The 15,087-nt window shown below is 40.3% G+C and overlaps 2 protein-coding genes and 3 non-coding genes across 5 annotated transcripts; all 5 read left to right on the top strand.

Moving 5' to 3' along the window:
• Positions 1 to 7: 7 nt before the first annotated feature.
• LOC121721242 (sodium-dependent neutral amino acid transporter B(0)AT3-like) lies at positions 8 to 6,394 on the top strand. Its single transcript, XM_042107992.1, has 12 exons — positions 8 to 417; positions 3,112 to 3,252; positions 3,366 to 3,503; positions 3,596 to 3,777; positions 4,022 to 4,132; positions 4,225 to 4,337; positions 4,471 to 4,599; positions 4,686 to 4,842; positions 5,074 to 5,278; positions 5,387 to 5,546; positions 5,691 to 5,853; positions 6,200 to 6,394. The coding sequence occupies exons 1-12, from the start codon at positions 243 to 245 to the stop codon at positions 6,392 to 6,394; spliced, it is 1,869 nt and encodes a 622-aa protein (XP_041963926.1). The 5' UTR covers positions 8 to 242.
• Positions 6,395 to 8,538: 2,144 nt separating this feature from the next.
• Positions 8,539 to 12,874, top strand: si:ch211-254p10.2 (solute carrier family 40 member 1). The gene is made up of 8 exons (XM_042107234.1): positions 8,539 to 8,666; positions 8,989 to 9,056; positions 9,248 to 9,407; positions 9,520 to 9,635; positions 9,798 to 9,924; positions 10,107 to 10,367; positions 10,488 to 11,168; positions 11,472 to 12,874. Exons 1-8 carry the CDS (start codon positions 8,564 to 8,566, stop codon positions 11,729 to 11,731), a joined length of 1,776 nt encoding a protein of 591 aa, XP_041963168.1. The 5' UTR covers positions 8,539 to 8,563; the 3' UTR covers positions 11,732 to 12,874.
• A 1,164-nt stretch (positions 12,875 to 14,038) lies between these two features.
• trnag-ccc lies at positions 14,039 to 14,109 on the top strand. Its single transcript has one exon. It is a non-coding gene; the product is annotated as a tRNA-Gly (tRNA).
• Positions 14,110 to 14,479: 370 nt separating this feature from the next.
• Positions 14,480 to 14,550, top strand: trnag-ccc. Its single transcript has one exon. It is a non-coding gene; the product is annotated as a tRNA-Gly (tRNA).
• A 328-nt stretch (positions 14,551 to 14,878) lies between these two features.
• Positions 14,879 to 14,949, top strand: trnag-ccc. The gene has a single exon. It is a non-coding gene; the product is annotated as a tRNA-Gly (tRNA).
• The last annotated feature ends 138 nt before the right edge of the window (positions 14,950 to 15,087 follow it).

Below are 15,087 nucleotides of genomic sequence, written 5' to 3'. Positions count from 1 at the left end.
CAAATGCATATCAGACCTTTGTTGAGCTCCAGGTACCGACAGAAGATATGGTTCTGCACAGGCCCCTCTTTTCTCCTTAAAACCAAAAATCAACAGGAGCTGCAGCACAACTTTGAAACTAGGAGGGACTCCATCTGACACATGGACTAGACTAAACCCAAGACCAAAGCTTCAGACCTGAGCTACTGCAAAATAACAGAGAGGGTATACTGAACTTCCTTGGTGCAAGAGCCAGCCATATAATGGGGGATGCTGTGAGGAGCATGTCTGATAACATTGAGTTGGAAGAGTCCAAAGTCACTGATGAACGTCCAAAATGGGACAACAAGGTCCAGTACCTTCTGACCTGTATCGGTTTTGCTGTTGGTCTTGGAAATGTTTGGCGTTTTCCTTACCTATGTCAGACATATGGAGGAGGTGAGTCCTTACTTTTGTAGTGGATAAAGATTGAGGGTGGAAAATGTTTCCTTCCAATAATAGTAGACAATTTAATGGTCATTTTGTGCCTCTTTTTCATGCAGTGTTACATTGATCAGCATAATGAAATATACCTAATTTGTACTTATATTTCTTATTCTTAGTCTTAGAATAACATTCTGATTTTCTAAGGGTATGTATGTGCACATGTAGGCTACAACATCAGTATACTGATACAAACATAATCAAAAGGTTGAATAACCTAATAATAATAATAATAATAATAATAATAATAATAATAATAATAATACATACCGGTATGTAGTGTTGAAGTTCTGCTGAATGTTTTCTGTTACCTCTTGTCACCTGGTTGTCAACCATTTTTATTGACATATGAGGTAACATTATTTATAGTTGTATAAAATCTTGCCTTTACAAGCCATCTTTTCTTATCATCAACATCCTAGTATAATTCTCTGTCTGAATTCCATTTATATCAGGGACAATGTACATTGTTACAGAAGCACACTGCTGAACATATTTTGCAAAAGTTATGAGTTACACTTTACTTGAAGGTATCTACATAAGAGTGACATGACACTGTCATGAACATGTCGTAAACATTATAAACAAGTCATAAACGTTTATGACATAATGCTTCGCTTCTGTAAAGCGTCATTCGTTTTTTGTCAGGACAAGTTAGGGTTAGGGTTAGGTTAGTGTTAGTGTCATGTCACTCCAAAAACCTAAAGTGTTACCAAGTTAAGTTGTAATGCTGTGTGCTAGTGTTAGTGTCATGTCACTCCAAAAGTAAAGTGTTACCAAGTTAAGTTGTAATGCTGTGATTCTTTCTATATGAAAGTTTGGATTTATTTCAAAAAATAATTTTATTCGCATGTGCATTTGTTGTTTGTTATATTGCACATCTTCTTCACTGAAGAAGTAGCATAGGTTATGTCTGTGTACACCTGCAAATGGAGCTTACGTATTTGATTCTTGATCTGAATGTCCTCTAAAGGGCAGCAAAGAGTTGATAGCATGGCATTATCAAACAAACATACCGCAATTGTTTTGTCCTACATTCTTTTTATGTTGTGTATATCCAGATCAAGACAGTTTGGTTACAAAGGAGGGTTGTTGCTATTGGGTTAAATGAAAATAATATGCATGAAGACTGGAATATGCATTTGAAACAAAATTTAATATAGCAATCGACCTTGGGGGCAAATTCACTGCTTCAAAGTAAATTGTTACTTTAAGCCCCCGACAAGGCTCAACATATCATTACACTTCTGTGCTACTGTGGAGAGGATCCGTGAAGACAAACCAATATTTGTAACTTTGTAAATGTACAGAAAGGATTGTTTGTGAAGTCAGTGCACAAACAAACCAAACCCATAGTATAACCTCTGCGGCAGATCTATATAATGTATTGTAGGGTACTACTTAGAGTTATGGCTTCTTTAATTACATTTCTTTGTTTGGAATAGACCTTATTGACAAGTCTGTATTAGAACATTCTCTTTGCATACACATACGAACTGGAGGAGAAAATGACTGGACAAATCAGGACCTGGTAACTAACATCCAACAAGAGGGAAAGTAAAAAGATGTGTTTGATTAGTGCAATACTAATCGCTGTTCAGGTATATACTGTTATATTTATATGATTTATTGTGGTATTTCTTCATGGTGCAGACTGTCAGTAACTTAGTATTGCATTAATAATAATAATAATAATAATAATAATAATAATAATAATAATAATCCCTGTTCTGTGTACAATGGAATTCACTGTTCATAAAGGTGTTCGTATACAATGCAACATTCATTTGACAATAGCCATTATCTGAAAAACAAGAATGAAAACAGAGCTGCTCAAAATTAAGAAACGTTAGTATAAAGTAACATAATTTACATGATTAGGAAGTGTACTTCTAAGAAAGATCTGGAATTAAAAATAGTTATCAACTCTACCAAAGATTAGACTCTTTTTGAGAGTCTAATTTTGAGAGACCAATTTGATGTCTACGGAAAACACTGGAAGGGTTGTTGCCTAACAAAATCAGTTATGAAATGTTATGAAAAAAGTCAAATGGCGCCAAAAATTGGGGCACGGAAAAGAAAATGGAATTGGATTGGTCACACACTTAACGTAAGGACCCCACCAACATTAGCAGAAAGATGCTTAGTCGGACTCTTCTGAGTAGAAGGGAGGCAGTTAGGCAGATTAGGAAAAGGGGGCAAATAGTTGGCACACCCTTGTTCAAGAGGTACAGAACAGACCCACATGGAGGCAAATTGTCAGCGGCCTTTGCTCCATAGGAGTAAAAAGGTGTCAGCTTTCAGGCGACCATCCAAGTAAAGTGGGACCTAAAGTTTATGCATAACTTTTGCTATCCATTTACTGTGCAACATCAAAGGGAACATCAATTGGGCACAAAACATGATAAAACAAATGAGTTCAAGCTTAAATGTCTGAAATACATCTTAACGCTCTAACCCAGGCCATCCTCTCATTAGCTTCTCTCATATTTAATCACATGGTTGTAGGTGTAGAATTTTGTGCACAACAGAGAAACTGAAACACGGATATGAGTATGGATACAGTATGAAATAAAGGATTTATAATGTCTGAAGACCATGGAGCAGGTCAGCAGGTCAGTTGTAACTGTGTACCTTTGTATGGCCCAGGTGCATTCCTCATCCCATACCTGATAGCTCTCGTGTTTGAGGGCCTGCCGCTGCTGCACCTGGAGCTGGCTATAGGACAAAGGCTGAGGATGGGGAGCATTGGGGTCTGGAACTCAATCTCCCCGTATCTAGGAGGAGTTGGTAAGCAAGTTCTGGGCATTAAACGTGTGAAGAAAGCACAATACATTACTTGGCCTAGAGTTGTTTAATGTGGCCACATACACAAGTGTCCTCACTATTGGGGTTATTTGCAGGTCTTGCCTCAATGACGGTGTCCTTCTTGGTGGGCTTGTTCTACAACACAATCCTGGCCTGGATCTTGTGGTACTTTTTCCACTCATTCCAAAATCCTCTCCCATGGGAGAGCTGCCCGATCGACATGAACAGAACAAGTACATTGGCCCCCAAGCACTGATAATAAAGGCGCAACTTTGAGAACCTACAATGTTCTAAAGTCTATCTATTTTTTTCTGCCCAAATTCAGACTACATCACTGAGTGTGAGAAAAGCACACCAGTGAATTACTTCTGGTACCGGAAGACATTAAACATCACTCCTAACATCGAGACAAGTGGCTCATTGCAGTGGTGGATGGTGCTATGCCTAGCTACAGCTTGGTGCCTGGTCTATGTGTGCTTCATTCGTGGTATTGAAACTATTGGCAAAGTAAGGAATTCCCTAAAAAGCCATTAAAGAAATTGTTCTTGCATAGAGTTTTAACGTTGAAGCCCTAGGTAAATTATAGAATGCTTTTTCAATGGTATCATTTCGCCAGCAGTTCTCTTGATGCTATTATTCATTTTACTGTCTATTACTAGGCTACTGGATACTGTATATACATAGAGAGAGAGAGAGAGAAAGAGAGAGAAAGAGAGAGAGAGGATTGTATGTGCATGTGTTGATTTTTTAGGCAGTGTATGTCACAGCCACATTCCCGTACCTTGTGCTCACCATCTTTGTGATCAGAGCGCTCACTCTCCCAGGAGCTTCTCTGGGCCTTGTGTACCTCTTCACACCAGACGTGAGTATTATCCATCACATCTCCATTTAAACAAATATACAGTGTGTGGTTATCTATGGGTAACATTGCTCAGAGTTGTTTTCTGACGGCAGTGGGAAACTCTGAAGAACCCAAAGGTGTGGTTGGATGCTGCTACGCAGATCTTCTTCTCCTTGTCTTTAGCCTTTGGGGGACTCATTGCATTTTCCAGCTATAATCCCCAGAAGTAAGTAATGAATGAATGATCTTCACATATAACAGTCCGTTTTTCCATATACAGTATGTATTCATTCATGCAGTCGTTTATTTATTCCATATGATTGAACAACAATCCTGAACTAATTCCTTTCAATATTTAGAAATAACTGTGAGCGTGATGCCCTCATCGTTGGAGTTGTTAACAGTGTCACATCGATTTATGCATCAATACCTATATTTGCCATTTTGGGATTCAAGGCAAATGCAAATTTTAATGACTGCCTTGGCAAGTAAGTTCATGGATTAGTATTCTTTGTGAAAATATTTCTTTCTTTATTTCTGTCAAGTTAATAGTGTATTCCCTTAACAATAACAGAAATATCCTGGCGCTGACAAATGCATTCAACATTGGAGATCAGAACATGACAGTGGAGAACTATGATGACTGGCTAACCCATTTAAACACTACTGATCCCAGCCTATTGATGAGCCTCCATCTGAGGAACTGCAGTCTTAAAACATTCCTTGATGAGGTACACACAAGCACACAGTACCCAGTTTGAAATCTTCTCTTCTCTTCTCTTCTCTTCTCTTCTTTTCTTTTCTTTTCTTTTTTTCTCTGATTGTCTAACACTCTGTAAAGCGGCATGAGACATGTGTAATGTTTTGGCGCTCTATAAGTACAATTACATTGAAGTTGAAACATTGAAATTGAAATAACTTCTCATTGTTTTAAGTGTTAATAATGTCTCCCGGTATTTCAGAGTGCCTCGGGAACTGGTCTTGCTTTCATAGTGTTCACTGAGGCGGTGATCAAGATGCCTGGTTCCCAGGTGTGGGCAGTGCTCTTCTTCGTCATGCTGTTCAGCTTGGGCCTGTCCTCCATGTTTGGGAATCTGGAGGGAGTTCTAACACCTCTACTTGACCTCCACCTGGTGCCCAAATGGTGCCCGAAAGAAGTTTTTACAGGTAGCACTACAAAGAGAACAGCAACATGTAGTGCTAAACAAGGAGAAGAAACGTCAAGAATATTTGATAACTAAATCTTTTGTTTTGGAATGGTTCTCTTTTTCTCAGGGTTTATGTGTATGGTGTCCTTTACTGTGGCCCTCCTCTTCACTCTGGGATCAGGAAACTACTGGCTTGAGATTTTCAACAACTATGTTGGATCACTACCTCTGCTTGTCATTGCCTTTTTTGAAATAACAGCAGTAGTCTACATATATGGGATCAACAGGTAGTCATCATTCCATCTACTATATGTTACAGACAAAACATTCTGTAAAAAAACTCAAGAGCAGCAAAAGTGTAGAACATAAAAGACCTTTACATTTACATTTACATTTTCTATGAGAGAGTATCATTTTTATTTTGTGTGCAGGTTCAATGATGACATAGAGTGGATGACAGGTCGAAGGCCTAACCTGTACTGGCAGGTCACTTGGAGGGTCATTAGTCCACTGATGCTGCTTGTTGTGTTTCTGGCATATATTGTGGTAGAAGCAGGAGAGAAGCCAACATACTCCGCATGGAACCCCGACTATGTAAGACATTTTCTCATCTCTAATAATAATTACACGAAGCCATAACAATGTCAGATAGGTGTACAAATCTTTTAGACATACAGAACAGTTATAATCCTAAAGGTAAAAAGACGTATTTTGGCAGTATTCCCACAGCTATTTCTTAATTTCAGACAATTGTCCTGAATTTAAGAGTTGTATCTCTCTTTTTTCTGACCAGAAATATCTGCACATCATCAAAGAATAAATACAGTAGTTTTTTCTGCGCCAAAAGCATTAAACCTGTAGATGTCCCTTTGAAAGGAGGTTATAAGATCATGAGTTGTGCATGAGCATGAGCCTACCGTGAGTTGTGTTTGTGGTGCAGGTTGATTTCCCCCTGCCTGATGTGCATCCGTATCCAGGGTGGGTGTACGCCATCTGTGTGCTGCTCGCGGCCGTGCCCTGCATGCTTATCCCTCTGGGAGCCCTCTTCAAACTCATACAGCGCCTCAGGAAATATATTGCCCACAAGCGGACGCCCAACCCCTACGACACCGAGAGCTTCACATCAGACATGTAACATGGAGGACCATATTCATGATGATATTGGTTTTGATATTCCCAAAAGTGCTGGCAGTTGGGTCTAACTTTTTTTAATTTTTTTTTTTATTTAAACCACATTTCAAATATGATGATGTTCTAACTGAATTTAGAGGTTTGGCCACTTGATTGCTGTTCCCTTTTCATAGAGGGTTTCAAGAATTGTTATGAAGTTACATATTTTTAAATTATCGTTTAAAACAGCCGCTATTAGCATTAATTACACTTCTACTGTATGTAATGTTACATTTTTTGTATTTTTAAAATAAAATGCTTTGAGTTAATGAGTGAAAATGTGCATAACTGATACATGTATATTATAAGTTTGCATGTACATAAGTTTATTTTTCATGAAACACAGTAATAAACAATTCATCTTGTTCATCAGAATACTATTCTGTACATTTTCTTGTAGTCCAAAAACGTATACACAGAGGTGACACAGAGTGATCTTCGTGCTGCAGAGTTCCGCACAGCTCTGATGTGATCTTAGTGTATGTGTGTAAGCAGAGGTCAGTGCCCAATATCATCATTTCCCATGACAGGGATCTATATAGGACCTTTCACCTGCTGTTTAATTTGCTAATATTTATTCAATATGTACAGCTGGTTGACAAACTGATAATAAACAAAACACTTGCTTCCTCTACGCTCTATTTATGATTAACTATCTTTGAAAACACAAATGTATATTTGATTAATAATTTCTGTCTCACGCATAAATCAAGAGAAAAATATTTGGTTTAGACCTGCTAACTGAATCTACAGCCAATAAAAGACAAACAGTACTATATACAAGTCCATCAAAAGAAGTGCAAGTCAAAGGCTACTCTTGATCATCCCCGTTTAACAATTTACACAGGTCTTTTAATATCTCACATATTACTAGTGCACCAACACAGCTAAACACACACAATGACTTCGGACCTGTAGATGAATAATGTGTGCATGTAGATGAACAATACATTGAGGTGTGTACATATTGTTTTACACCCCTTTAGACACTAACACCAAAACGTTCACACATGAATCATCACACATGGCTATTAAAATGTTGGCCTACATGGCACATCTCAATACAAGTCTTACTTGTCAGTACAAGTCTTGTACCAATCCCTTTGACATAGGTACTGTGAGAGAGGGGAAGTCTGGAAATGAATCGCTATCTTGTTAGTTTTACAGACTCTTTCAAAGTTGGGGAACATGCTGTAACTTCAGCATGTCAGCTACTGTTGTACCATGTCTGTTTGTGTGTGACTGACACAGTGTATGTGTGCGTGTTGGAGTCATACAACTAACAGAGTGGACCTATTTGTGGGCATACAGTGATATTGTCCACTCTCTGTCACGTGCTCTGGAATATGCTGGCTGCCTTTGTTTCTCCCACAGTCCATTCTGCTTTTCTGGCACTTTCATACAATGGTGCACTTGCACTACACACTGATGTTATCAAGCCTTTCTGACTACTACAGCTTGAATTCCAGCCCACAGGAAAGAGAAGCGTCTTCACACTGGCCACATGGAAAAAGAAACAACCTCCAGGAATACCGGCTAAGGGTTAGAATTAAGACAGGCTGTCAAGATTACAGGTAAATTGCTTTTTGAGCTTGCTTTTCCCCATAAGTGACATTCAGGTGATATGGCCATGGCACAAAACTATACTGTGTTGCTGTTTAGAGACTTCATTGTTCGTGGATGGTAAGATAGAGTACAGTAGTATCAACAACTACGTTTTGGTTCGGCCTCTCTATGCTACCAGATATGGTATTTGCTGAATGCCTCAAAATATGGTATAAACTTAGGATAAGTTAGTGGTGTTCAGTGTTTAGTGGTGATTTGTAAGTTGTAAGAAAAATGAATTGTGCTATTCAAGAATGGGGCAAGCACATAGTTGTATTTGCCTTTAAACAATCAGGTGTGTTTTTATTGACAAAAGTGCCACTGCAAACATCCTTTTACAGTTCCATTTCAATATTCTTCTTCATTACATTAGACAGCAGTTTACTTTGCTCAAACAAAATGTCATGATGCAAATTTTTACCTTTCTGTTTATTGCAGAGGGACCAACCTGCATGCACTGAATGTTGCTTCATTTGTGAAGAGTGTATTCCTGTTACTGGCCAAACCTCCAGCAGTGCCCTAGCCGGAGATGTCCCTAAGAGCTGACGCAGCCCCATGTGGAGGGGTGGTGGTGGACTTTGAGTCTGATGACATCCGAGAGGCACGCAAAAAGAAGGCCAGGAGTATACCAGGTGAACTGCTCAAGTGTCCGAAAAACCTTTTAACCCTTTAACCAGGCAAAGTGTACTGTCACGCTTTAATAATGGTTTTGTAAAACGGTGTACCTATCCAAGCTCATATGTGGAGTGTAAAGTGAGTCGGAATGCAATTCCGTATTTTGTTAATCAGAGTTACTGGTCTTGACACTGAAATCAGCCCATATTTCTGATTTCAGAGCACTCAAAGTATATAATTATGTTGTCAACAAAAATGGATGTATGAATATGGGTTCTATGGAACTGTATGACAGGTTGTGAGCATCCATAGCCAAATAAGACATTCTTTTGTTTCTAGGGTCAGCGCTTATCTACCTCAGGGGCCCCAAATTTCTGATCTATGTCAGTGGAGCTCTGTCGATGTGGGTAAGCAGCCTGGTGCACCAGATGAACATGCAATGAAAGTGATACCTGCTTCCTCAGTCCCTCTGGATGGGTACACATGGAAAAGTGTTTGAGGAGGTGTTGATGTCAATGACTAACATGCATTTTACAGTGTGTAGATTGTATGTAAAGTCAATGTGTTGTCACTAATTGTGTGCTTATCTTTCTGATAGGGTGATCGTATGTGGCACTTTGCTATTTCTGTCTTCCTTATTGAACTGTATGGACGAAACCTGCTACTGACTGCCGTGTTTGGCTTGGTAGTTGCTGGTTCGGTGCTGCTACTAGGAGCTATGATTGGGGATTGGGTCGATCGCAACCCAAGGAATAAGGGTACTTCACTCTCCAGTTTTCCACTCAGTCATGATGATCAGCCATAGTGTAGGTCATACGTGTTTTGATGAGCTTCATGCACTCAACTCTCTTCTGCTCACGTCCATTGTAGTGGCCCATGCATCGCTCTTCATTCAGAACATCTCAGTGACTGTGTGCAGCATTGTGCTCATGCTGGTGTTCTCGTACAAAAAGTGGATTGAGCAAATTTGGGATGGCTGGCTAACTGTAAGTATGATTGATTACTCGCCTACCATTTTTTTCTCTTAGAATGATCATATGGTACCTCCTTTTTTGTTTATGTTTATTAAGGTGGTTATATACTGCCTGTTCATAGCTGCTGTGTTGTGCCATGTGTAGTAACATCTTGCATCACACAACTTACACAAGGTAGTTTGTTATACGGTGGTGATCATCCTGGCAGATGTGGCTAATTTAGCAAGCACAGCCCTGACCATTGCTATCCAAAGGGACTGGATTGTGGTCATCACTGGTTACAACCGTGGACACCTTGCTGGTGAGATGCCTTTTTAATACCAGAATTGTTCTGGCTGAATGTTGTAAATATATCTTCATATAAGGTACTTAGCTCGGTGTCATCAGAAAAGTTGTGTGTTTATGTGAATAATACCAAAGACACTCAAACTCAAATAAGTTGTTCTTTTTTTGTACCATCTCACCAACGTCTTTTTACAACAGGTATGAATGCTACCATGCGACGAATAGACCAAGTGACCAACATACTGGCCCCACTTGCTGTGGGGCAAGTCATGACCCTGGCATCTAATGTGGTTGGCTGCGGATTTATCTTGGGCTGGAACCTCGTGTCTCTGATAGTCGAATTCATCTTCCTCTCTCGAGTGTACCGCATCGTCCCAGAACTCTCCGTCAAACCTCCAGCGGTGGAGGAGGATGACCAGAACTGCTTGGAGGGGAAGGCAGACAGGACAAACTCCACAGGTCAGCAGGCCAATATGACTTCCCTTGTTGTGTTAAGAGTGAGATCTAAAATGTGATCATAGCATGGCATTTGGGCAAAAGCAGACAGTGACGTGACTGACTGTGCTTCGTGTCTCAAAGATGGGAGCTCATTGGGGGAGGCCAAGAACATGGCAGAGGAGCGCTGCAGCATCAGCCTCCGCCTGAAGGAGATCACCAACCTGCCCCTGTGCTTCCGCAAGTTCCAGTGGTTCCTGAGCACCTGCAAAGAGGGCTGGAAAGCCTACTACCGCCAGCCTGTGTTTCTGGCTGGCATGGGCCTGGCGTTCCTCTACACCACCGTGCTAGGCTTTGACTGCATCACTACAGGCTACGCCTACACCCAGGGCATCAGCGGCTCGCTGCTCAGCCTCCTCATGGGCGTGTCGGCCATCACGGGTCTGATGGGCACCATCATGTTCACCAAGCTGCGCAAGCTCTACGGCCTTGTCAACACCGGGATCATCTCCAGCTGCCTGCACTTGGGCTGCTTGCTTCTCTGCGTGTGCTCAGTGTTCGCCCCCGGCAGCCCCATGGATCTCAGCTTGCTGATGCCTATCACGGAGTCAGCCAACGGTTCAGAGTCCAGCAACATGGCAAGGCAGAGACAGAAGCACACCTATCCACTTCAGGGCGGCAGCAACCAGCCTCTCCTGCCTGACCGCTCCTCCATTCACTGGACTAACACCACCGTGTTGTTTGAAAACATGCCGTCAGGAAACACCCCCGAGAGCTATGTCTCCATCATCTTGCTGTTCCTGGGTGTCATCACGGCACGAATTGGTGAGTAAAAATGATGCTTTGCTACACTGTACTTTGTTTACAATTTGTGGAAAAATGTAGGGTACACCTAACCTAAACCTGATTTCTTTGCCTGGTTCTGAGAGGCTGCCAGAAGCTGTCTTTATACTATATTCAGTAACCCTTTATACCAACAAAGGGTTTCCCATGTTGAAGCATGTATCATGTAAATCATCATGTAATGTAAAATGTACCATGTGAAGAATCAATGTGAGGTATAGTTTTTAGGAAGTTTACTTCTTGTAAACAATCACAGTAATAGTGCTCCTGTCATGACCCATACAGGCCTCTGGTCCTTCGACCTAACCGTGACCCAGCTTCTTCAGGAAAACATTTGTGAGTCAGAACGTGGCGTGGTCAATGGCGTCCAGAGCTCAATGAATTACCTAATGGATCTGCTGCACTTCATCATGGTCATCTCTGCTCCACAACCACAGCACTTCGGCATCCTTGTCATTATCTCTGTTTTATTCATTACCACAGGACATACTATGTACTTCCTCTATGCTCGAAAGGCAAAGAGAAAACAGCATCCGAACACATAAAAATACCCCACCGAGCATGCATTTTCCGTGTGCTATAAAAGTCTGTGTGATGCCCACAACATGAATGTCCCACCATGCGCTCTGCAATCAGTCTGCATTTGCAGTGCAACGGTACAGTGTCACGCCCCTTAACACCGCTTCAGGCTGACATACAAGTCATCCGACCACTGCATGTGCCAGTCATGCTACCCACGAGTCCCACTGCTTTCATAACATTCTCACCGGGTGTTAAAAAAGCCCACAACTCAGGAGAAGGGGGATGCAGAAGGTTTACATCTCCCCCTGCTGACAGCCGGGGGTCACAACAGGCACAGAGGTGAAAACACACTGCCTCACACAGCCAGAGAAAAGCTCACAGTACCGCTAATGTGTCCCTGGAGTATTGCCATCTCATTGACACTAATACGTCCTAACGTAGAGCGTTTCTGATACCAGAGGGTTACAGATAGAGTGGATCCTGCAATTTTAACCAAAAAGAGTAACCAAGAAACAATTTGTAGCGAAGTGATGATGACAACTTGGCATGAGTATGCTTAACCCGTCCAGCTGCAAATCATAACAAAAACCTCCTGACTTGGTTATGGGGTACAGTCCTTTACAAAGACTTTTGGATGACAAATTTGAAGAATGTATGGGTAACTTTAATGGCAGATTAATTATAGATATTTAACAAAACACAGCCAATTTGCAAACTAGTGTAGTAAAGAATGTTCGCCACATGCCAGTGCACTGTTTTAATTATTCAAAGAAACCTAAACTGATAAATTATTACATTATTATTTTATTCACATTTTGAAATGCAGTGATAATACTACTGTCTTTAGAAACTGAAGAATGTGTACATAATGAAACAATCATTGATTACAATGTTCAGATGTTAAGTCTGTATATTCATGAAAAAGATTATATATTCTCTTACTTTTCTGCATTTTAAGGTCTTCTGAATGAAAACATTACCATCTTTTTACCTCAAGATAACATATCCTGTATATAAACATTATGAACAAGAATTTGTTCTGTAATTTACAGATACTGAGACATCAGAAGAAAATCTAATTCATTTCTTCCACCCACATTACTGTATGTAAATGTATCAACTGCATCTATGGGTCATTTTTAATGCCCAGCCAACATTACATCATGGTTTTATTGTTTTATAGCACAAATATAGATTATTTTTTTGGTTGTCTTTTTATGTATCTGATTGTTCTTGTGCTGGTGAAAAAATAAATATGCTTTCAGTAAAGACATTGCTCAATACTCTGTCTGCAGTGTTGGTTTGCAATGACAGCAGCAATTATGTTTGACACAGACCTGATGAAAGTGATCAACTGGCAATTTTGTTTGTCTCAAAATCAATGCACCATCTTACACACATTTTTACATGTACGCCTGCATTTTTAACTGTAAGATACAGTAGAGATACAGTATGTGTATTACATGGTGGCTGTCATGTTTGCTAGCAGTGAAGAAATACCCTATAGTAGCCAATATATCTACAATCGTATTGCTTTATACACAATTGTGTCCCTTTCTGTTAATTAACTTTGAAAAATACAGTACAATTAAATACTTGTTTATCACACTAATTAAATTAATGCCAGTGACTCACTGTAACTCTTCTGACTAAACATGCTCATATACAAAAGGACTATCAGAAAAAAGATCTGTGGCATATACATTGATAACTTCTGTCAAGATGAAAGACATTTCAAAGAGGTAAGACAAAGCATAGTGTAGCTAGCAAAACTGTCATGACAACTGTGCCTTTGAATGATTCATATTCTAGGAAACAATTTTTCTGTGCCTTTGAATGATTCATATTCTAGGAAACAATTTTTCTGTTCTACCACTTGGGAAAAGCACCCTATACATTGCCCGTAAAAGCATATTCTAAAAATTCTTGTCGGGCACCAGTAGTGTAGTGGTATCATACAAGATACATATTCTTGTGACCCGGGTTCGATTCCTGGCTGTTACACGCCTTTGTTTTGCCGGAATTTCGACAAGACTTTACCAAAGTTGTTAGGTAGGTCTGAACGTTCATTTCTAAAGGCTTACCCTTATGCTTTATGAATGAAAAAACCCTGTGTGGTGGCAGACTCCATTGCGGTGCAAACCGTATATGTCACAGCAAGTATAGACTAACTGCAGAAATCTACCACACCTTTCACTGTTACCGACTGAAGAGGCATCGAAAAAAGTGAGATTGGCTTCATGTACTAGGAAACAATTTTTCTGCTCTACCACTTGGGAGAAGCAAACTATAGATTGTTTGTAAAAGCATATTCTGCAGAAATAAGACAGGCACCAGTAGTGTAGTGGTATCATACAAGATTCCCATTCTTGTGACCCGGGTTCGATTTCCGGCTGGTGCAGGCCTTTGATTTGCCGGAATTTCGACAAGACTGTACCAAAGTTGTTAGGTATTTCGATGGTTCTGTCTGAGTTGTTAGGAATTTCAATGGTTCTGTCTGAACATACCTTTCTAAACACTCACCCTTATGCTCTATGAATGAACAAAAAATGTGTGTCTTGGCAGACTCCATTGGGGTCTAAACCATAAATGTAACAGCAAGTAAAGTCTTGCGGCAGAAATCTACCACACCTTTCACTGTTACCGACTGAAGAAGCATTGAAAAATGTGAGATTGGCTTCAAGTACTAGGAAACAATTTTTCTGCTCTACCACTTGGGAGAAGCAAACTATAGATTGTTTGTAAAAGAATATTCTACAGAAATAAGACAGGCACCAGTAGTGTAGTGGTATCATACAAGATTCCCATTCTTGTGACCCGGGTTCGATTCCCGGCTGGTGCAGCCCTTTGAAGTGATGGAATTTCGACAAGTCTATTCCAAAGTCTTTGGTTCTGTCTGAACATACCTTTCTAAACACTCACCCATATGCTCTATGAATGAACAAAAAACGTGTGTCTTGGCAGACTCCATTGGGGTCTAAACCGTAAATGTAACAGCAAGTAAAGTCTTGCGGCAGAAATCTACCACACCTTTCACTGTCACCGACTGAAGAGTCATTGAAAAATGTGAGATTGGCTTCATGTACTAGGAAACAATTTTTCTGCTCTACCACTTGGGAGAAGCAAACTATAGATTGTTTGTAAAAGCATATTCTGCAGAAATAAGACAGGCACCAGTAGTGTAGTGGTATCATACAAGATTCCCATTCTTGTGACCCGGGTTCGATTCCCGGCTGGTGCAGGCCTTTGATTTGCCGGAATTTCAACAAGACTGTACTAAAGTTGTTAGGTAGGTCTGAACGTTCATTTCTAAAGGCTCACCCTTATGCTTTATGAATGAAAAAACCCTGTGTGGTGGCAGACTCCATTGCGGCGCAAA

The sequence above is a fragment of the Alosa sapidissima genome, chromosome 10, assembly GCF_018492685.1.
Source record: "Alosa sapidissima isolate fAloSap1 chromosome 10, fAloSap1.pri, whole genome shotgun sequence".
In the NCBI taxonomy this organism is placed as follows: Eukaryota; Metazoa; Chordata; class Actinopteri; order Clupeiformes; family Clupeidae; genus Alosa; species Alosa sapidissima.
Note: the sequence above shows the minus strand (reverse complement) of the source record. Positions and strands in the feature narration are given on the sequence as shown.

Bases quoted from the DNA above. Each gene is read 5' to 3' on its own strand.
- LOC121721242 (XM_042107992.1), top strand. From the start codon at position 243: ATGGGGGATGCTGTGAGGAGCATGTCTGATAACATTGAGTTGGAAGAG. The intron at 3,253-3,365 runs GTAAGCAAGTTC...GGTTATTTGCAG, and splicing joins CCCGTATCTAGGAGGAGTTG to GTCTTGCCTCAATGACGGTG. The intron at 5,854-6,199 runs GTAAGACATTTT...TTTGTGGTGCAG, and splicing joins CCGCATGGAACCCCGACTAT to GTTGATTTCCCCCTGCCTGA.
- si:ch211-254p10.2 (XM_042107234.1), top strand. From the start codon at position 8,564: ATGTCCCTAAGAGCTGACGCAGCCCCATGTGGAGGGGTGGTGGTGGAC. The intron at 9,636-9,797 runs GTAAGTATGATT...AACTTACACAAG, and splicing joins TTTGGGATGGCTGGCTAACT to GTAGTTTGTTATACGGTGGT. The intron at 11,169-11,471 runs GTGAGTAAAAAT...TGACCCATACAG, and splicing joins TGTCATCACGGCACGAATTG to GCCTCTGGTCCTTCGACCTA.